The 22,500-nt window shown below is 39.4% G+C and overlaps 1 protein-coding gene and 1 pseudogene across 1 annotated transcript in view; both read left to right on the top strand.

Annotated features, from left to right (window-relative positions):
- The first annotated feature begins 1,383 nt into the window (after positions 1-1,383).
- LOC137976317 (cytosolic phospholipase A2-like) lies at positions 1,384-11,916 on the top strand (annotated as a pseudogene).
- Positions 11,917-17,486: 5,570 nt separating this feature from the next.
- LOC137976316 (growth/differentiation factor 6-A-like) overlaps positions 17,487-22,500 on the top strand; it is a 10,065-nt gene continuing 5,051 nt past the window's right edge. The window contains exons 1-2 of the mRNA XM_068823616.1: positions 17,487-17,775; positions 20,984-21,407. Of these exons, the coding sequence (XP_068679717.1) occupies positions 17,523-17,775; positions 20,984-21,407 (677 nt within the window). The 5' untranslated portion in view covers positions 17,487-17,522. The remainder of the gene's footprint in view (positions 17,776-20,983; positions 21,408-22,500) is intronic.

Below are 22,500 nucleotides of genomic sequence, written 5' to 3'. Positions count from 1 at the left end.
CAAAGAGCAAGAATTACCCTTTACAACCTGAGCTACCTACGGCGCACCAGTTCATGCCGCTGATCGTGCTCATTGTATCCTCCCAAAATCATCTCCAACCAACGAAAAAAATCACGGTGAAGGGATCGAGTCTTAGAAAGTGTTAAAACCCATATGTAAAGAGCCCAGGCTCTACACCGTCAGGAATAGTGTTATCGCGATCTCAGCAGCCGCAATGAAATTAAAACCCTCATCCCGTAAACCCTCTCGACATCTCTGCTGAGGCAGAAGTGGATGCAAAACGTGCTTGGAATTTGACACTGGCATCCCACAGTTTCTAATCCTTGTTGCGAAAATATTTTTATACCATACTTTAGTTTATGCTAAAAAGAGACGGATTTACACAGTGAAAGTGTCTTTTAAAAGACATTTATTTTTAAGATTTCATACAAACCCTTGCAAAATCATCACGGAAAATTGCCGCGAAATTAGAAGCAATATGAGAAGATTTATATTATTCGAATTTACGGATGTCATACCTTCCTAATGTCTGATGCGTCTTCGCTACTAGATTTATCGGAAAAATCGTTACTGCTTCCGTCTGAGGTACTACTTTCCCCACTTTCCGAGTCTGAATGAATAAAGTTCTGAGCAAACGCTTGCTTCAAACTTGAAAGGGAAACTGATGACAGAAATTCGATATTATCCTCATTCACGAAACTAATGGCCTTTGTATTTTCAGTTGAAAGAATGATATCAATAAAACTATTTAAACTAGTGGCAAAAGTTGGAAATCCATATTTTTTTGAGCGGCGCTACAGCGGTTCAAAGTCAGCCAAAATCCCACACATTCACTGTCAATTTGGCCCTGATTGCCCTCCAGCCAAGATATCAACGATGTTAGCTTATGTTGAAAAATTATAACCACTAATAATGACGCCTGCCACACCCAGATACAAAATTTCATTGTATTTGATTTCGTCAGAGAACTTCCGATTAACATACGAAGTTGCACTCGAATTTAAGAAATTTATTGATCGTCCTCGGAAGTCTTGATCACGAAATTGCTGTACCACTTAGCCGGGAACTGCAATGAATGCCCGCTCAAAACATTAACGCCGCTCACACTAACCAATGCAATAACAAGGATTTTTGGAAGACCTTAGCACGTGAGGAGAAATGTCTTCCTCCTTCTTAACTTCTAGGGTGGCTGTCACACTTTTGTCATATGAATAAAAAGGAGGTTGTCTTCGTACCCGATTGAATTACAGTATAAATCAATTACATTTTGAGATGATGAGTCGTACAGATTACGTGGGTAGTGCCATATTGACGTAAGAGGGTTTAAAGCGACCTTGAAGCGTGACGTTGATTGTGTATTTACTCTGGGTTTTCGAACCAGAAGTTCATTGACCGTTTTCCGACACTTCGTGTTCGTCTGAAACTCTGGAATTCTCAAGTGGAAAGCAAACTCAGGTAAGCTAGTTTGAAAAAAACAATTATTGTTTTCTTAGCTATATCCATATTTCTCTTTTTTTTCGATTTGAATCGGATATTTTAGATATTTTACTCCGATTTATTTTGCCGTCTTTACGTCGAAAAGATGAACCAGATGTAGCACAAGTCAAGGTTAAAAAAAAAAAAACTTGCAACCTTTTTCGAGACTATTCGATTGTTTGCTAAGGGATACCATTTTGACCCAATGCGAACCCACAAAGTTTGCTCTATTGCACAATGGCCTAATATACGTTGACATAAAGGCTCACTTAAATTTCATCTAGAAATTTGTGACGGTCATGCACGAACCAGCTTTCCCATTGTTCTGCTTTTGCGGTAAATAGAACAAAAAAAAACTGTAAATATTAAAACAAATCTGCGGTATTTTTTGATTAGTCACATCCTTCATCTGCGTGGGTGTAATCCACGTGTTACGTGAAAACGTGACTTCATCCCGCTTAGCCTGTGTACAGTCGCCCGCTCTCCTTTCCGATTTTTTTTCGGAGAGCGGGCGGCTGTACACAGGCTACATCACGCTTCACGTAGGTGGACGTAGATGGCGCAGTGATGAGAGCACTCGTCTCTCCAATGTGGCCCGGGTTCGATTGCCAGAGTCGGTGTCATATGTGGGTTGAGTTTGTTGGTTCTCTACTCTGCAGCGAGAGGTTTTCTCCGGGTACTCCGGTTTCCCCTCTCCTCAAAAACCAAAATTTGACTTGATTTGTGTTAATTGTTAATTTCAATTTACAGTGTCCCCAATTAGTGCTTCAGCGCTAGAACGACTAGACACTTATATAAAGTTCCTTTCCTTTCCTTCCTTTGCTTCCTAGATAGTAAATGGTAAACCACTAATAAATTGTTTAAAAGAAATTAACAAGGTAAATTAACCTTGATATAACCTGCGAACGCAGACGTATTTCCAGCGGTCGTTTCTCTCCCCCGAAAAGCTCTAAACGACCGCCGGAAATGCGTCTGCGCAGGCTAACCTTCATACAAATTTACAGAAAATTCGAACTCCTGGTCTGGTTGTTAAGTAGTTAATATTTTTGTAACTTAATTTGCTTGGTCTTTTTTAGTGGCAAAAAATATGCTTTTCAAAAACGAAGCGCAGAAGAAAGCAGTCCAGGAAACAAGAGAGCTTGTGACCTGTTTGCAGGTGGGAGTTCAAAAAATTTTCTGATGCTTTCAATGTAAGTGTAATATAGTTAAAAAAAAGCGGATCTCTCACCGTTTACGGAAAACCAGCGAACAGATACTAAAAAAGCTGTTGATATGCATAAACTCTTTATATACGACAGACAGAATTCGTGAGAAATCGCAATCAATGTGTTTGCGTAATCCCCATTTTTCCCTTTCATGCAAATCAATTATTTCCGCCGGTCTGCGTCAAACATTCTTGTGTAAGGCAGCAACCATTCTTCAATCATTGTTTATAAGTTCTTGTCTTATGGTTTACTTCGCAGGCCTCTCCAAGATCCTGTATTGCTCTTAAAATTACTGTTTTAAGGGCGAGAAATGTCACGCAAGGATGGTATGACTGGAGTGAGTATCACGCAATATTCACACTCAACTGGGTTAATTGAGGTGGCAAAGGAAGATGTACGTGACCGGTCGCATCGACCCGCCACCTTGTGTATTCCCATATTCCCACCCTGGTCAGAGTTTTTCTCTGTCCTCGTTTGGGCCCATTTCCATTAGTAGGGCTAACACTCACATGGTTTATATGGGTAGAAAACTAGCACTTCACATTACCTTCTAATAGTTAAGTCTATTCCCATTTGGGGTTTGGCGTTTTTATTTGACTATTTGTTAATCCTCTTACAACATTGTGGCGTTATTTTGGTCACCAAGATTAAGTTTCTATGGAAATGAATTAACATGAGTTGCAAATATACAGAAATAGAGATGTGAAATGAAAATTGATGTGACGTCAATGCTGCCCTGTTAAGTCCCAAAACAAGAAACGCCGGCAATTTTGATGTCCCAAAGCTTTTATTTGAGCTCTATTTCTGTGCAAGCAAGAATTTTCTTTTGTTTGGTTTTAAAAAAGCCCTGATTGTTGATCATGTAAGTGAAAAAAGAGAATTAGGATTTCAAAGTGACTAGAACTGAACGCTGGGGTACATAACAGAGGCACACAATTACGCCAACGAGTCAATCATCCAAACGGTATTAAAACGCGGGCAAAAAACGTGTGTTAGCAAGTCGCAATTGCTTTTGCTCTTATGGGCTGATTATTTGGGGCGAGATTTTTTAATCAATCAAAGCCAAACGTGATACATAATTGCAGTTGTCGCGAAATTACTTCATATACGCTATTGAAAATTTTCTATTGCCACGCAGTGCCATAATACTATAAATAACTCTTTCTCTGATCGCAGTTGATACTCCAGACCCATATTTGATGATGAGGATCCCATCATCAGCTGAGATCGTCAAAAGAACTAAATGCGTATCAGACAACAAAAACCCAGAATGGAACGAAGAGCCATTTGTGTTTCACATTGATCCGGAAGAACACAACGTGTTAGGTGTGTCAAACTGCCTAATCTCTGGTTTTGCTAAAGCATTAATCAATAATAATAGAACTAAGATTAGTACACTGAAAAGTTACAAGAAATTGGCCTAGCTCTCATACTTTGCAAGGCCAAGCAAAATTACTCGCTGAAATGGACTTTTCCAGTTAATCGTAACTATATACAAACATTAGATGATTTTGACGGAGGGATAAACGTTTTAATAAATTAATTTAGCTCAACGTTTTGGACTTTGATTGCTGTTCGTCATCAACTTTAAAAACTTATTTTAGTGTCTGTTAAAATAGGTTTTGGAAGGTTTAAACATACAAACATTTAAAAAATCATACGAATTAAACCACATTTAAACTTTCCGATAAGTAAATTTAAAATTCCTTTAGAAAAGGTTCTAATCTCCCAAAACGAATTATGACCTTTCCAAAACAAAAGCAAAGGTGCTGAACCTTCAGATGCTTTGCATCTCATTTTAACTTTTATCCTGTATGATGCACAAACGCAGACATTTTTCGTTTTAACTTTATGGAGAAGAAATGAAGGAGGGAAATGCTGCCGCTGTTACTGATGATGATAATGAACCTTTATGAGTGACGCATCTCACTGGTTTATGTTTGTGCTTGCAGAGCTCACCTTGTGGGATCAGGATCTCAACGAAGATGATCAAATTGGGGATCCTGTATTTTTACTTTTGAAAATTTGCAACTTGATAAACCCGAAGAAAGAACTCTAAAATTTGGCGAGGTGGGTTTGCTATCTCTTTCAGCTGAAAATGTCACGTTTTTTTCATATTATCTTCAACTCTCATTACTTACTCGTTTTTTTTTCCAGTTTTCTGAGGTTGACATTATATTAGAAGCAAAAAAAGTGTAAGTATTTACGGCAAGTCTTTTTGTTTCTGTTACTACTTTGTACGCTTCGCCTTTCATATAGCTTCCAGAACAGTTTCAATTCCGGTTCCGGCCTTGCCGTTCGTTACGCGTCGGCTTTCGGGCGACAGCCCTCGGGTTCCTCTTCAGTGATCTCTGTTGGTACCCTTGCTAGGAAGTTTTAAATCTCAAGATTGAGCTTACTTTACGAACAATTGTCGTTTTAGATTTGAACATGACTCAGACTTGAGATACAGCACAGATCTCTGTGATGAAGAAAAACAATTTCGAGACAACAGAAAGAAAGTCGTTTTTGAAGCGATGAAAAAGGTGTTGGGAGAACGTGCGCCACAAAACATAGATGAGGTAAGGTGCCATTTCGAATACTATCTTGTATTTTCTTGGGACATTTTCAACACTGTACAAAGACCACACACCAGAAGATGTATCATCCCCTCAGAACATTTTGCGAAGTCTGACGTTCCACAAAGTTCATACGAAGACTGGAGAGTTTATGCATTTTCAAATATTGTAGCAAAGGCTTCACTGACCAAACTCCTCAGTTATTTCCAACCTCGTCCCCAGGGCGCTTTTCCCTGGCTTTGGGTGGGACGGGTAAAAGCCAGGGAAAAGCGCCCTGGGGACGAGGTTGAGTTATTTCGTCTTGCAAGTGATTAAACCCGCGACGTTAGTCCAATGTTAACTGAACCCATTTGGATCTAAAATATCTTTTAATCCCACCCGAAGTTTTTTAATCCTACCTTGAGAATCCTCTGAGAACTATACATTTTCTTTTTTTTTTTCCTTTCCCAGGTACCCACGATAGCCGTTCTTGGATCCGGTGGAGGTTACCGAGCCACCACTGGCTTCACTGCTGCGTGTACCGCCCTGGAGGATTTGGGTCTACTGGATTGTGTGACATATCTAACTGGCTTATCTGGCTCTGCCTGGTAAATGACAGGAATAATATCTTTTAAGAGCTATACATGGTTTACTTATTAATTCTGAGCTCTCGCTGAGACATCTTAGTATATAAACCTTTTCCATCTCGCTACTAAACCCAATCATAGTTTTCTGCAAACCGTTCCCTCTTTTCCGCGAAATAATACTTCATTTGATGATCTGTTTTCAGGGGCCTCTCTCTCCTGTACTCTCAGACATCCGGTAGTACAGTCAAACCCAAGGAAACACAGAGTAATATCAGAGAGCAGCTCCAGTGGGGTCCATTTTGGCTTCTTACGCCAAGAAGAGTGATGCATTATGTGAAAGACATCACCGAGAAATGGAAAAGGGGGCAACCTGTTAGTCTGACGGACTTTTATGGTCACTGTGTTGGAGAAAGCCTTCTGGGACAGGTAACGATAACAAGAGTCTAACTTTAACCAGGTCCATTTAGCTATTTTCGTTGTATTCGCAAGCGAAGTGCCATACAGTCGTAACGTCGACGGTGGCGAGACCTTTCAAAAGTCAGTGGATTCTCACTTCCTCCAATTTTGTTTACTTTTATGACCACCTTGTTGGAGACAACCTTCTTGGAGCGGACAAGTGACCAGCCACTATAACCCCCTCCGCTTACAACTTGATTTAGTACGGTTAAAATCAGATTGTCTGCCGCGTAAAAAGTACAAGCAGACTGAGGAGTAAAGCGATTGCAATATTTGTTTCAATGGTTAGGGTTTAGCTATCCTTTTAAGGGCTGATTCTTTCTGCGACATCGTATATCTCAGTAAGTATATTCATTAATCAAAGGAGGAGACGAACACGCGCAAAATCGCAAAAATTGACGGCACTCACGTGGATTCTTCTCACTTAAAAACAGATGTCATTACATTTCCAATTCATCAGTTTTAAATTACTATCCTCTTACTTGAGAAACTGAAGTGAAAGCACTGAAAATCTTGTCTTTGTGCACAGAAAAAGGATTCCGTCAAACTGAGCCATCAACAAGAGAAAGTGGGATCTGGACATGTGCCCATGCCCATATACACAGCTATCAACTCAAGAAGAGATGTGTCCGCTGAATCGTTCGCAGGTCATTTGTGCTTTTATTTGAAACTAATTACAAGAACGCCAACTTCTAGTAATAGATTGCTTTCTCGTTTCTGTTGTCGTCATCTAACTAACTTTTCTTGTCTCAGAATGGGTCGAGTTCACGCCTTATGAGATTGGAATGGATAAATATGGCACTTTCATGAAGACGGAACTGTTTGGAAGCAAGTTTTTCTGTGGAAAACTCACTGAAAAGTTTCCAGAATCTCCTTTGTACTATCTGCAAGGTGTGAGACAAATTTACCATTAGTTTATTTATTTAACTCCCAATTGCATGTTCGTTTAGCTGATCACAAGTGCTCTTCTAATTGGGAAGACTATAGAGCGGTTTTCAATTGAGTGTCGAAAGTAATTAGCGAATTGCTTTGGTTTTGCATTACTACACTCAGTGATTGGTTCAAAGTTCTCGCGCCACTCTTTCAACCAATCAGAAGTGAAACCAAAACCAATCGTGGCTCGCGCGTGCACATTTTCCCGCGCTTTGTGTCGGATTGTCTCCGTCCTTTTTGATTGGCCAAAGTAATTACGTTGGTTTTGGTTTTATGACACTCGATTGAAACTCGCTCTATGAATCAAATCAATAAGAATGAAATTAATTTATAAAGCAGTTCAAGTGAGAGGGGAACACCACTGCTACCAACCTTACTCCCCAAAGGAATTAGTCTGGTCTCACAAATGGTATGAACGGAATCTAAAGAGGAGTAAATACCTTAATTGAAAAATAAGTAAATTTGCATTTTCTTTCTTCAATTCATATTTTTGTTACCTTAACTCCTTAAATTATTAATCAGAGGTAATAACCACAACCCACGAATGTAGGGTGGTAAAATGGAAAAAAAAAATCTCTTTCATGTTCGCAAGACCCGAGGTGGCTGCTAAATGAGTTCCAAGTTTCCGAAGAATGGCCAGTGTTTGGATGGTACGTCCGGCTGGGTGGCCGAACCTCTTGAGAGACTTTAATAAAGTAAACGAAGTTTAAATCAAACAACCTACGAAAGCCAAGCAATTGTTTCATCATCAATCTTCGCAACGTTGTTTCCTTTAGGAATTTGGGGCAGTTTTTACGCTATTTTGCTGCAGCGAGTGATGAAAGAAGAAAAGAAGTTGAGAGAAATATTAGACAACGGCAATGAAAAACAACTCTTAGGTAACTAATCTGTTATTTATTACTAACGCATTTGCTTTCTACCTTTTTTCATTAGAGCACGAGAACAAAAGCCTTGAATCTTTAAACTAGCATTCTAGAGTGATCAAGCTTGTCGATAAACGGCAAACGTTAAGCTATAAGGTTTAATTTTTTTCCCAAAATTAAACTAAATGAAAGTCCTTTGATTTTAGTTTCTTTCCCCATATCCACTCTTATCGGCTAGCACTTGGAGGGAAGAAAAGAAATATCGAATGAGAGGATTTCCATGATGTGATGTTATGAAAACCCTCAGCTTCCCTTTTGCTGTTGAACGTCGTTTTGTTGTTCATTCATTCATTTTCCTTTTACAACAGAACAGCAATTCTTATCAGACAATAACGAGATAAATTCTGAACATGACGAAGATGACGGTGATGATTTGGAGCATTTTAAAAGGAGAAAGAACGAAGAGGTGCCAGATTCTCTAATGGAAAACTTAAAAACTGCTGTTGCAGCAGACGAAGAGACGTATGAAATTAATGGCAAATCCTCGAAAAATCAGAGAGCAGAGAAGAAGGAGTTCCGTAGGAAACTCTTACAATATGTGATGGAAAAGCTACCCGGTCTCCAAACGCGGACGCGAAGAGCGGGGCTGGTTCATAACTTCCTTCGAGGCCTGGGTCTCAATACACCGCAAGGTATTTTGGGTTATGAATGTAACAGTAGATGTTTCGTAATGTCATTTGCCAGACAACCAATAACAGCTCTTCAACTGGCGGAAATACACATGCCACTACTCATTTATTACTTTTGATAGCACTTATCCTTGCCAGCCTTTTAAACAACCCATGCCAGGCCAATAACTAAAGCTCAGTTCATCATTCACACATGTTAAATTCTTTGATTATTCAGCTATCTTTATCATTTAACATGCATTCTAGTTGAAAGTTCGCCTGATAATGTGATAACGTAGCAGTAAAAGCTAGTGGAGGTTATGAAATGAACTCTCGACGCATGGTGTATTTTAGATAAATCACAACTTGCAGGGGTGTTAATAGGCGAAGAAGTATGTCATCCAATACCTGGCAGTGTATTTGCAGTTTTGACCCTAATTAACTGAGCCAGAATTAACACAAATCAGGCTTCAAACAAGTCGACGCAGAAAACATTTGGCGTAAATTCATCGTTTCTTTGTGGCGTTAGGTCTGAATTACTAACCAGTCATATTATCAACATTTAAGTTACAGATGGTGCTCCTTCACAGACATGCTTAGAGTCAGACAACATTAAACGGAAACAAATGGAACTCATTGATGCGGGACTTATGTTTAACTCTCCCTATCCACCCCTCCTTAGGAAGGAAAGGTCTGTCGATCTCATCTTGTCGTTTGACTTCAGTGCTCGGGAAACCGACGAAGAGAGACCTTTTAAGGTACAAGCACAGAAATATAATTTGTAAGGATTCTCGAGATATTCAACAGCTTCGTATGTCTTATGATACCATTCCTATATACGAAAAAGGCCAGCCTATACCTTAGGAGGACGACCCCTGCTTGAAAATGACAGCCTACCACACTGCCTGGACATAGCGTGTGTGTTTGATGACGTGTGACATAAGCGACATTTTTATTGGGCTTGTCATTTTTGTTGGCGAGTACATGTTTTGGCAGAGTGAGATACTCTTGTCTTGTTCTTTGATTCAAGACCATTTTTCTTTCCTTCTCCTACTTTTTGCGAACACTTTACTCATCTTATATCTAAGAAATTTATAAGGGGCGTTGAGAAAGTCTAAGGATTTTTTGCTTAAAAATCGTCATTCGTCCGTCAGCCAGGGTTTCTGTTCCACACCTGCCCCAATGCTCTTTCAACGAAGGAGCCAAATTGTCGTGGACGACTTTTTATTTGGTGGGATCGAGTTGGGGTTCAGCGCTGTTTTTTTATAGCTGTTTTCTACCATTTTGTAGCCTTTGTTTGGCTAAATTTGTGGTCTGTTTATTCTTCCGCAGAATATTAAACTGGCAGAGGACTGGGCCAAGCGAAATGGTCTTCTTTTCCCGCCAATCGACGCAGATGAACAGTATGAGCGAGATGGCATAAAGGAGTGTTACGTGTTCAAACATCCCACAGACCCCGCCTGTCCCATAGTTCTTCACTTTGTACTTATAAATAAGACTTACAGAGACTTCATTCGACCAGGTGAGATCACTCAATGCTCGATTCTTTTCTTCGTCTATTCTTTCGCTGTTGAGAATCGCCTAAAAGGTAGCCTATGAACTGATTTCCGGTTCAGGCTCATTTCCGGTTCAAAGGTAACAAACTGATGACAATTCGACGTCGCATAAAACAGCCGTGTTTGACGTAAACCGAGAACACCCGTTTCCAGTGGATCTGCTTCGACTTTCACCTTGGAGCCTCATTTCACAGGTTTTGTTTAAACTGAGATTAATAAGTTACAAACGAAACCGATGATAGTCGTTCAAAAGAAATTTAATTCGGGAGAATTTGATAGAAATTCAGTAACAAATCCGGAGGAAAATAGGAGACGGGGGCAAACCCTTACCAATGTTCCTTAAAGCCGGAGGAAAGTCTTGAAAAGCTGTGATGAAAATGGTGAAAATTTTAAAAGTGCATAAATTTTAAGACTTCAATAAGGGTCTAATAATTTTATTGTCACACGTTCATGCTAAAGCTGATAGTCCAGACTGCAACGTTTGAGCGAAGAATGCCAGAGCTTGTTCGTCAACTGGTGCTCGTACTCAGCCTTCGACGGCTAAAACGGTATGACGGCTCTGAAAAATTTCAAGTCCCAGCCGTTCGCAGCAAAGCAACAAATACAACTACTTGAAGTAGCGAGTGTCTAATTTTAACAAATACCATGCAGATCTTCTGAAGTTTTTCTTCTTGTAAGAAAGTACATTTCAATCAATAATTGGGAATGCTGTGTTGAATTCGTTTGCAGGAGTTCCCCGAACAGCTAATGAGGAGAGGAAAGCTGGTGATTTTCCGGTTTTTAACGATCCCAAAAAGCGTTACAGTACATTTAACTTAAAATATTCACACGATATATTTGATCGGCTCAGTGGTTTGGTGGAGTTCAATACATCACTCAATGAACAGCTTGTTAAGAATACAATGGCGGAGTGTGTGCAACAGAAACGGAGAAGAGTGCAGCTGAAAAACTAAAGAGCGCGCTGGATTCAATGAAACAGACGAAGAAATATGTAATTTTGGAGAAAGGCTGCCGGATAACAGGAACAGTTGATGCAATATTTTACTGACCTACAATGACGCACTGGAGAGACTTAAAGTTTCAATCCTCAACACACTCCAAAGCGAGGCCGGGGATTGGAATTGAAGTCGAGTCAAGTTGGAATCCAGTCCGACATCTCAGACTTGCTAGTTATTTGGAGGGGCTTTTGTCATTGATACTTGTTGAATGGAGTGATCCAATATCTTGGGTGAAATTAGTTATTTTTGATTGAATTGCGGACATTAACTTTCCATACTTTCACCTCATATCAAGCGACAAAGTTATTGCTTTTCGATTGGCTGAATACATTATGACAATTAATGCTATTGTCATTCACAACCAATATAACGTAACATAACAACTTTATTAATATGTCAAATGTATCTAGTTTACAATAGTAAATTAATTGGGGACACCCAGTTAGGAAAATGTAAATACGATTTATTTTTTTAAAAATCGAGGCTAGCATACCCGTGCGTGACATGATTAAGCTTAAGTACAGTTTTCTTGTCATCCAGATATAAATTAAAATATTTATTTACAACATAATTATATCAACCAAATAATTTAATGTTCAGCGTTGAAAAATCATCTTGGAAAAACGTTTTTATGCAATTAAAACTGCATTGGGTTTTTTTATTACAAAAAAATCCAGATTTAAGTTCGCGCTATGGAATACGGAGAAAATAATATCAAAATTAAGAGATGTATTTCTATGTTGTTGTTGTTGTATTGGTAGGGAAGAGGAACCAGCTAAATCTGTGTAAACAGTACATTTTGTGGGCTTTGTGGATGAATTGTTGGAGGCTGTAGTACTCCACTTTGAACGATCATTTTGCTATAACCAAACCTAGTTATTTTGACATTCAAGCCCTCTCTTTTTTCCATTGTTCAATTTATGCATCTGTTACTTAAACAGAAACATTCTTTTGTTAATTGGCTAAGAGGCCCAAGACTTGGCGGGACAGCTGCTCTGAATATAGACAGCTTGAGAAAACGCTGACTCCAAGATATTAGAGTTAAGGCCGATACACACGAGGGGTTTTGCTTGGAGCATGGCCCAGGGCCACGCTACTGGAGCAAAGCTTCTCCTTGTTTACCAACCATTTCAAGGGAAATCTTCATCCTCGTGAACAGAATTTCCACCCCGCAAAATGCTCCACGATATTAAACAGGTTAAATATTTGGAAGCGAGCTACCGGAGCAAACTGAACAGACGTTAAAATTTTCCCTCATGTGTACTGACACTTTTTTGTTGAGCGTAGATAAATACCGCAAATGCAAACCGCAAACAGTGACCAATCAGATTACCCAGTGTTTTCATCCATAATTCCTTTGGAACTCTTGACTCGAACTCAAAGTTCAAAATGTCGTCTGAAAGGTATGGAATTTAAGCAAGTGGATGCTGGAAAAAACGAGTCAGCTGCTCGGTGTGTCACCAACACACGACTTGAAATAGACTTGTATAGAGACAACCCAGAGTTGTGTTTGCTCCCTCATGTGTACTATAATTATGGATCAAGCTCCCGTAGCATGCTCCCTCGTATGTACTGGTCGTGCAAAATGACCCTGGAGCACACCCGTTGTGTGTAATCGGCCTTTATGGGATCCAGGTCAAGCTCTCCAAGCAAAACACGAGGAAGATTACGACGAGGGCCCAGGGTCGGAACGACAGCGCCACAAAACAATAATATCATTGGTTAAAAGAGAAAATTAGTCGCGTTGCACGCATTTTTGCACGAATGTTTGCGGTACTTTGCATAATAAGGATGTGAAATCACCAAATTTGAGGTTTGGACGACAACGTGCACGAGAGCATCGAGTGAGCACACAAATGTGAATCCGTTCCATTGTCTGCTTTTACTCTGAAACTGCTCGGACCAATTTATTTTTAGGATACTTCGCTAAGAGTGTACGACGTAAATAGTGCAAAGTTATATTTTGATGTTTGTCATCGACGTCGCCGAATAGGCCATTTCCGAGTTCATGGCTGCCTCCTGTTCAAAGCGAGTCTAAGTGCGAAGTTTTTGTTATGGTAATTAGCGTTACTTTACATATGAATGAAAACTAATTTTCATAAGAAAAACTTCGCACTTAGACTCGCTTTGAAAAGGAGGCCTATTCTCTTCGACAGAGTTGATACGCTTTCGTTGGGCGGTATTGAAGTGACTGAAACGAGTGAGCATACACTGAGAACCACAGGCACCCCAAGCTCAGCGTGAGAGCATGGCCTGCCAGGGGGAGGTTTGTTTTATAATAACCTGGACTATTTTCTTTAGAAAATTCTTGCTTAAGCGCCGTCAATATTGTCATGCACTCAATTTAAAAGCATTTTAGAATGGTCAAAGATCACATTTGTGCACATGTGATTGGAAAAACTTGCTTTGCACATTACACAGAAACTTGAGTTTTAATCGGCCCCGGCCTTTGCCGTGTGGAATTGCATTGAGACTTGAAATAAATGTCCAAGTTCATTTTTGAAGAAAACTTAGTCAGTTTCAAAGTGATTATGGTTTGTTCTTTCTTGGGGATATAGACTAAAATTGAAAGTTAGGACTACTTTCAAATATTTGACAAACGTTTGTATAATTTCTTGGTTGTGTTTACTTCAAGGCAATACCTTCGGCGAGATAGAGTTACCCCCTGGAAAAAAACGGTGGGTAAAGAGTTCGACGAATACTCTGAAAAGACGGTGCTTCTTGAAATGAGGCTTAGTAAGAAACCAGAAAGTTCAAATGCAACAAGTCCACACGAAGTGATAATTGCTAAAATCCTGTCTATGACGAGTTGGGGAAATTGGTTGAGAATTCGGATATATCGTCGCCTGGCTCGGTAATTGCAGGGGGAAGGGCTCTGTCAAAAGACCACTTGCAAATAGTGCGTTCCGAAGCAGGACAATTTTAGGCGTTGTTTGTTCTCCCTATTTTTGGAAATAATCAGTTGCTTTATTGCCAAAACGTAGATTTTCTGAGGATCCATGCATGGCCATCTCAACTGAACAATGAGCGGATTCAAAATGGAGACCTACAGGTAATCCTTTTAGTCTTTGTGCTTAATTAACAACCGAGAGGAACTATCAAGTTTTGTCGGATACGAATGATAATTCTTGATGCCCCCTGGTCTCGACTTATTCATTATGGAACTGCCAGTCAAACTGGTCATAATACGACAGGGATACAACGAACCGCGACGTGTGCAGCGTTGTATGAACACCATATAATTTATATCACGAATACTTGATTGTAATTCTAACTTCAGGCAGAGTAAGCGAGATCGGATAAAGAGTTCCTCGGCAGCAAATGAGAACACTCACTGTTCGTTTACTTACGAAGGAATAAGTCTCGCCAACTTTTAAGCCTTTCAGTTTTTTTTATGAAACTGGCAGTTACAGTTACATTTTTCGTATTCCTTTTATCTTTTATTGATCGGAGATATAGCCCTTATTCATAAATGGCTGTCACATTTATAATTCTTTTGTCCACATGCAAATTAGCCTACCAAGCCTCATTTTAGAGCAAGAAATCTTTTCAATTCACTGTATGGTATCGAGGTTTGGTAGGCTAATTTGCACTTCGACAAAAGAATTATAAATTGACCGCCATTTATGAATAAGGTCTATAGTTGCTGATTACCATCGCTTTATTCGCTTTAAACATGCGGTAAATCTTCAAGAGAGGTCATGTTAAAAAGATATTATCCTTGTTTTTGATTGACTAAAAGGTCACATGAGTACGCCATTATTTGACCAATCATAAAGCACATTGAGACCCGCGCAATCGCGATTTCACTCTGCTAATCAAAACGCGACCGATTGCGCTTTTGTGGTGAAGAACAAAATTTAACCAATGATCAGGCATAGCGGTAATCCCTCTTTTTCAGCACTCTTATCTCTCTTCTCGCTGAAATCGTTTGGGGCTTTCGGTTTCAGATATCGAAACGAAACTGAAGCCCAAGCTGGGAAAGTCTGAGCAGCAGACAATTCCTGGCACTTAAAGTGCTACTGTGATCAAATTTATATCCCTTGAATTTTCAGATATATCACATAGAATTCCAGGACAGATTAAAAATGCCATTTACCATTTGGAAATATCTGCATTGGTTCCAGAGACAGAGACATTTAAGTTTGAAAAATGTGTAACATATGCAAATGAGAGGACTGATGACGTCATTCGCTCAACCCAATAATATAACATCAATTATATAAATAGAGCTGTCTCGGGCAGCCCAGTATGTTGCCATGGTAACAAAACTGGTATTCTCATATTGTGGAAAACATCTACTAGAATCTTACTGCAAAGAATCAAGCAATTCTGACTCAAATTGGTTGAGATGTAATATATCAACAACGAGTTGGAGAGTTTCATCGTAGGTTCTGAACTAACGAGTTAGGAACCTATGATGAAACACGAAACACGAGTTTTTGGATATGGCTTCTCAAACAGTACCACATTCCCCTGAGGTGTGAATAATGCAAATAGTGGGTGTTGCTTAAAATTCTCCTTTCGGCGTCAGTGCCTGCATTCATGCCTTTGTGAAACTGATGGCAGCGTCTCTTAAAGAACTCACCGAAGGCCGTTTTCGTAGCCCAAAAACTGCAGAAGACGAGTCGAACTTGTTACAGAGCAACGCGCCTTACCGTGGCCACCCAACTAACTTTCACATTTGACAATTACGTGTAAATACGTCAACTCGACAACCCATGCAACGGTATTCAACTTATAACGGTGCGAACTTTGCAAGGAGGTGTGACTGTCAATCAAATTCACACACCCTGATTGGCGGACAATTTATAAAAAACTTTGTTAGGTGGCCACGGTAAAGCGCGTCGCACTGTAAAGGAGAGTATTCCAAAGTTACCAGTCTAGAAAATGTTTTTCGCGAGTGGAAAGCTGGTAGAAAAGTTGAAGTTCATGTGCTTGATCCGAGCAGAGCCTTTAGAAAATTACTGTGAATTGCACAAAGTTCAGGCATTGAGCACTGATTTAGAAAGTGTGGATGCTTGCTCGTTAAACTACTGGCGCAGCAAATTTGTCCAAGAGGTTGCGAATGCTGAAGAGGGAAAGGTATCCAGCAAGGACCCTTTACGGCATTATCTGCGGAATTCGAAGGTACCTTTTTGAATTCGTGGGAAGCGAAGCACTAAATCCACTGCAACCGGAACATAAAAAGTAAGCGGTCCAAAAGTTGTTTTATAAATTAATACTGTCTGCATTTATTATGTTGTTACTAACAATTTGTTTTATTTTTATTGTAGATTTGCTATTTTCCGTCGCTGTGAATAATGAGTTATTTAAAACTCTGTTCTTTGGTTTAATTTCTTTTGTTTTGATGTGTAAATCTTGATATTCAACGAGGAATCAGATGAAAACAACGTGTGGTCTGGATACGATATCCAAAACACGTGTGGTTTTCATCTAGGTTTTCGTTGGGTATCAGAAGTCATGCAGGTGACGAATTTATCCATTATTGATTGGCTTTTGAGCTCATGAACTATTAATGAGTTTGAGAGATCTTTTTCATCATATTGGATCAAATTTCGGTTGAGATTACGACGTCATCACTTGGCTAATTTGCATATTTTAAAAACTTGAATATCCCTGGAACAAAAAGAGATATTTGAAAACAGCATTCTTTTCTTGGTACAGACTACATGTTTATGTCTTAAAATGGCTTTCATACGAAAGATGTAAATTTCGTCAAAGTAGCACTTTAAGAGGTTTTACTTTCCGCGATTAACTGATACAGTGTGATTAAGTTGCGGCTGATCATACGCCAGTCTCAAAGTATTTAGTTACTGTCACATGTCATTAAACAACCTTTGTTGCACCCCCATGGAATAGATGATTCAATAAGCTGTAAACTTTTGTCCGAAACTCGCATCCATTCAAAAGTGACACTTATGCTAGCAAGGTAAGCCACTTGAGATGATGGATAACATTTAGCGAGCGCATCTATTACACGCATGTATTTTGTGGGTAGGATTTCTGGAACCCTCGTGCGAGGAACCGGTACCCCAAAAAAGAATCTTCAAGTCATACTATCCATTGCGTTGTTGATATTTACTGCTGTTTTTCTGCAAGCTTTATCTTTGCTTAGTAATTTGATATAGATAGCTTCGATAATGTCGGTCTCCGGAAAACACCTCTGTAATTATCGTGATTCAGTACTCGCTGAGCAAACAAAGCTGTGTCGTGGCTTGTTGTTCCTTTGTCGTTCAAGTCATGGCAAGTTATCTAAAGTTTATTTTCACGGTAGTGGTTTATTCTATTGCAAATGTATACACAATCGTGAACGTTAGCTGCGTCAACCAAACGATTCCCTCTACCGCCGAAGTTGACCGAGACAATGTGGGACCAATAGACGTCATCCCTGAATTGTTGCTTAGAATGTTTCTCGCTTATGTAAAAGACGATCAGAGGCTGAAGAGAAGCACTAATCATCCAAAACCTACAGTCCATGGCTTTGTAGGTGAAGGTAATATAGCATTTCTTTCATAGTTTTTACCATAGGGGATCAAATGATAATTCTTTCAAGAAAGTGTTATAAGTTGGTCGGAGGATCTTTACCAAGAAAATCCGCGATGGTTTACCCTAGAAATTGCCCGTGGGTTTAGTCCAGCGATGTTTATTTGCCACGTGTAACTCATTTTCCAATGTTTGCTGTTCACTAACATTCAAGAATGAATCTATAGATAGATAATCTCAAACATCAAGTTACAATTTCAACAAAGATTTTCGACTAAAACAAAGATTCAAAAATTCCTTTTTTTCGCAAGAGTCTAGCTAAGCTTCTCCCAAAGAGCTGAAAACTTTGAATGTTGGTAGCAAGCAAAGGTTTCAGTGAAAAGCCTCAAGACATAACACATTTCTCCGTTTAAAGTATACTTTTCGTGATACCTTCTTGGGACGTTTGACGCCTGGTTAAATTTCACAACAATGGTCAGTTACCTGTCAGTTCTGCAGCCAAACATTAGAACAACTGTTTCGAGCAATTTGTGGGTTCTACTATAAGAAAATCCACCATACGCACTTGTGACCTCAGTTCTCTATAAACAAAACTGATCTACAAGGACTTTACTCACATAAAAAGAGAAAAAAAAATCAATTTCAATCAAAACTACAACTTGCGCACAAGACAAAACAACTGAAAAAGCCTGGGATTGTATTTCTTTCCATGACTGGAATAGTGTTACTCTTATACCCGTATAATATCACCATGATTTAGAATATATAAAATTTGTCCATATATTTCAACTGTAGAATAAACGAAATGGGTTTTCGCGCCAGTATGACAACTAAAAACTGTCTTTCTGTCGGGTTTTAAATTCTTGTTTTTCAGAGTCTTTCAGTTTGCTTGTCAATTAAATACTCCGAAAGGTGGCTTTGGGCCAATTCATGCCTCCACGATTTGAATATGTCCGCTTGATTGAAGTAAAATTACACTTGTAAAATCTGTTTCATGGCTAAGAATTTTGGCAGTTGACAGCCAATTAAAAGATATTTCACAAACTCTCTACCGCAAGCAACTTGATCTGTACAGCCTTTTTGTAATCTTGAACAAAGTGTACGCCGAGTTGACAACTGGAGATGTTTTGTCCGTAGGATCAGCGTAAATTTAATTTCTTTAATACCATTGCAAGCGAAGTGAGTATGCATTTTAACACTGATAAATGTGTATATTTGCAGTCAGTGCGGTGTATAGACGAAAGAGTGAAATGATAAGTCCTTGAACTTACCTGGACAGTTTGAGCAATTGTCACTTGCAGATGTTGCTGGTAAAATCCGTTCTCAGGTTAAATCCGTTTTTACCTAGGTTAAATTAGTGATACTCATTTTACCTGTAGGTTGAATTGAATAAGCTTTTTGGAGCCTAAATTAAGCCTAGAGAAAACTGACTAGGGTCACAAGTATACCGTAAAGAGGAATGTCGTGCGGTGGTTAGAGAGCTGAATTTGAATGCCGATGATTTGGACGACTGAATACCCTTTCAAGCCACCTAATGGAATATTCTTTAACTTAATGATCCCGTACTGTGCCTCCTTCCAGTTGAAATCTTTAAATCTTTTTCATTTGTTCGTTCTGTTCATAGCCACAAGTTTCAAACTTTGAATGACCTTAACAATCATTGTATGAGCATAAATGGAAGTCAGTTTTCAAAATACGAATCATACCCAAGAGCCAAAAGCGTTGTTCAAGTCAAGTTTAATGAGCCCTGGGCAGTCTTCCAGTTTAGCGGGGCTAAGCTTTTTACAAGGATAAGTTTTGTTGACCACTTCTTAAGCCAAGCAGAAAACTTTGCTCCGTGTATGTAGAAGTTCATCATGAATCAAACAAGGATCAGAAAGTAAATTTTGTGCACTTCTCAACAAAAACTGGAGATATGAACATCTTCAAGTTTGAATTACAATAGACCTTAGGAAAGTTCTATTAGGCATTCAGTGAAAATTATATTTTGTGGGTGGCTTGCGGCATGCCTTATGGTATTCAAATATTCTCTCACTGCACTTCCAGAGCCTGTTTTGGCTGTGGCTAAAAAAAAAACTTGACCACAGCCTCGAAGACAAAGTCAGTGTCGTAAATGGTCACATGTGCGAGCTAAAAGAAGAAAACGTGAACACTTATCGAAATGTTTTCTTCCGGTTGACATCGATTTTCAATATGTTTTAATTCAACAAAGGCAATCCACACGTTATTTATCATTTTACCTTATTTATAAAGGCATTTAGGGTGTTATAGAATATTGTATAGCAGTATAGAACTCTAACTAGATTTCTATTTTTAGAAACTTCATGCGATATAAGATTAGTACATTTTAGTGACATTGTTATTTATCTGCTAGTTTAGACTATCTTACGACACCCCGAAAACTTCCGTTTGTAAATATAATCTATGAAAACAAAATAGATTGTCAACAGGAGAAGCACGTAAATGCATGGCTAAAAATATGAAAAGCCGCAAAGGCAGTGAGATGATGAAGAAAACGAACGAATCGATTGACCGGTCATTAAGACCCGTCCAGCTTTTCGTTAGAAATTGAAATGAGATTCCAAAGCAGTCTCGTCAAAGAACCGGCAATTTCATGTTCTTTCTGAAATTATCCGTTTAATTTAGGATCAACCGCTGGGTCTGGATTCAGATTTTGGTTAATTTGTGGACTTAGTCACCAGCTTTTTTGTCTTCATTTATTGCGCTCAGGTTCCATTGAAACATGGAATAGCTTATCTTATTGATGATTTTCACGTTACGTCATCGCCGCCATGTTGGTGGACGAAAACAAAAGATCTCTCATTAGCTTCTTTTGTTCGGCCACCAGCAATTGCACATTGCAACATTGTTATCTTTGTATCTAGACAGTGGTTGCAAACCACCTATAGCGAACACTGACTAACTGATTGATTAATTCGGGTTACGGGCTTCCTGGCTGGGATCTAAAATACAAGGAAAAGATGTCTTCGTTTGCACACGTTTGTGTTCAAAGTTCTTGCATTTTGGGGCCGTGAATAGTACGTCGTATTTTGACAGGCGAGCAAAAGATACACAATTAAATACTCCTTCGCCTCATTTGTAGCATGTAGAAAACAATGTCTGTAGCAATTCCATATCCCTCGACTACACTCAGGTTATTATATTGGAGCCATCGATGCTACTCAACTGCTTTACCCTTTCTATGCTTTTATTCACAGCTTCGTCTGATCACAATGCTACTGTCTTTAGGCTAACCGACTCCAAACTAGGAATGGATGAATGCATCTTGTCAGCTAAACTTCGAGTGATGGTGAAGACAACACGATCTTTCGCCCACAATACACACCTTGTCCTTTTTGATCAGAACACTCATAGACCAATGTACACAGCAGATTTTGACGGGGATGGGGAAAGGTCGATTGTGCTCTCGGTTCCATCGTTGGTCCATAAGTGGATTCTCTCGGAGCGTCCCCACCAGGGTGTTTACTTCAAGCTTTACTCGGACAATCGAGTTGCTGCAAATTCGTCTGTCCAGGTGATTGAAGGCTCTGGTTTCCAAAAACGAAGAAACCGGCCACTGTTGATCGTAAAGACACTTCCCACCAAAACCAAACTGTTTGAAGACATGGAGTCTCTTATCAAGTGAGTATACCAGTACATCCAAGAGTTTTCGGGTTTTGAGCAACATCACGAGGGAAACGGTCGTCCTCCAATACGCATAATACCGTAGTTTGTAGTCCCAAAGCCGACATGCAGAAAAGGGCAGCCAAGTTAGTGTCCATAACTAATCACGAAGGAATTTTAATTGCTTTCATTATCTATTTCTCGAACGAATCATGGCCGCTAATTTTTGTCAGAGAAAACCAGAAATACTGTCTAGAGTGAGTTTCAATCAAGTGTCGTAAAACCAAAACCAAACTAATTACTTTGGCCAATCAAAAAGGGCGGAGACAATCCAGTAAACCAATCAAAAGTCGAAGTAATTACACGTAGCCGACGCAAAGCGCGTGAAAATTTGCACGCGCAAGACACGATTGGCTTTGGTTTCACTTCTGATTGGTTCAAAAAATGGCTCGAGAACTTTGAACCAATCACTGAGTGAAGTAAACGCAAAACCAAAGCAATTCGCTAATTACTTTCGAGATTTAATTGAAAACCGCTATATTCTACAAGAATTTGTTGGTGAATAAGGGAACAATCGTTTCGAGGCGCGGAGTGGCACTTCTTTTTGTGGTTCAAAATGACCTTGTAAATCAAAATTTAAATTTTCAAGCTGACTGCTGACCTTAAGCTCAAGTTACTACTAACTCAAATGGTGAATATCGCAATAAATGGATAGGTAGTAAATTATGAAGGAAGTTGCTGCTTGCTAGCTCCTCAAACCACTCATGTCGGCTCTAAGACCAACCACAATCAGTGTGGCGGAAAAAGCTGTACCGAAAAACAGATTGAGTAAACTATTGGAAAGGGATTTATTCAGAGGATAGTGCTATTTACCCTTCAAACAAATGGCCGAAGGGGGTCACACAGAGTTTGCGAATCACCTGATGACGCACAAACAGGTCATGAAACAATGATCAAAATTGCTCTTTCTAAAACACCGCGCAAAGAGATGGGTGCCATTTTCATTCATTGCTAGTGATTTCGGAAGTGGGTAAGATGTGGTCTTAATTTTTCATTCATTTCAATGTCCGAGATTATATGGAAATGTCCAAGGTCGCTTTGAGACGAGAAA

The sequence above is a fragment of the Montipora foliosa genome, chromosome 11 (assembly GCF_036669935.1).
Source record: "Montipora foliosa isolate CH-2021 chromosome 11, ASM3666993v2, whole genome shotgun sequence".
Taxonomy (NCBI): Eukaryota; Metazoa; Cnidaria; class Anthozoa; order Scleractinia; family Acroporidae; genus Montipora; species Montipora foliosa.
Note: the sequence above shows the minus strand (reverse complement) of the source record. Positions and strands in the feature narration are given on the sequence as shown.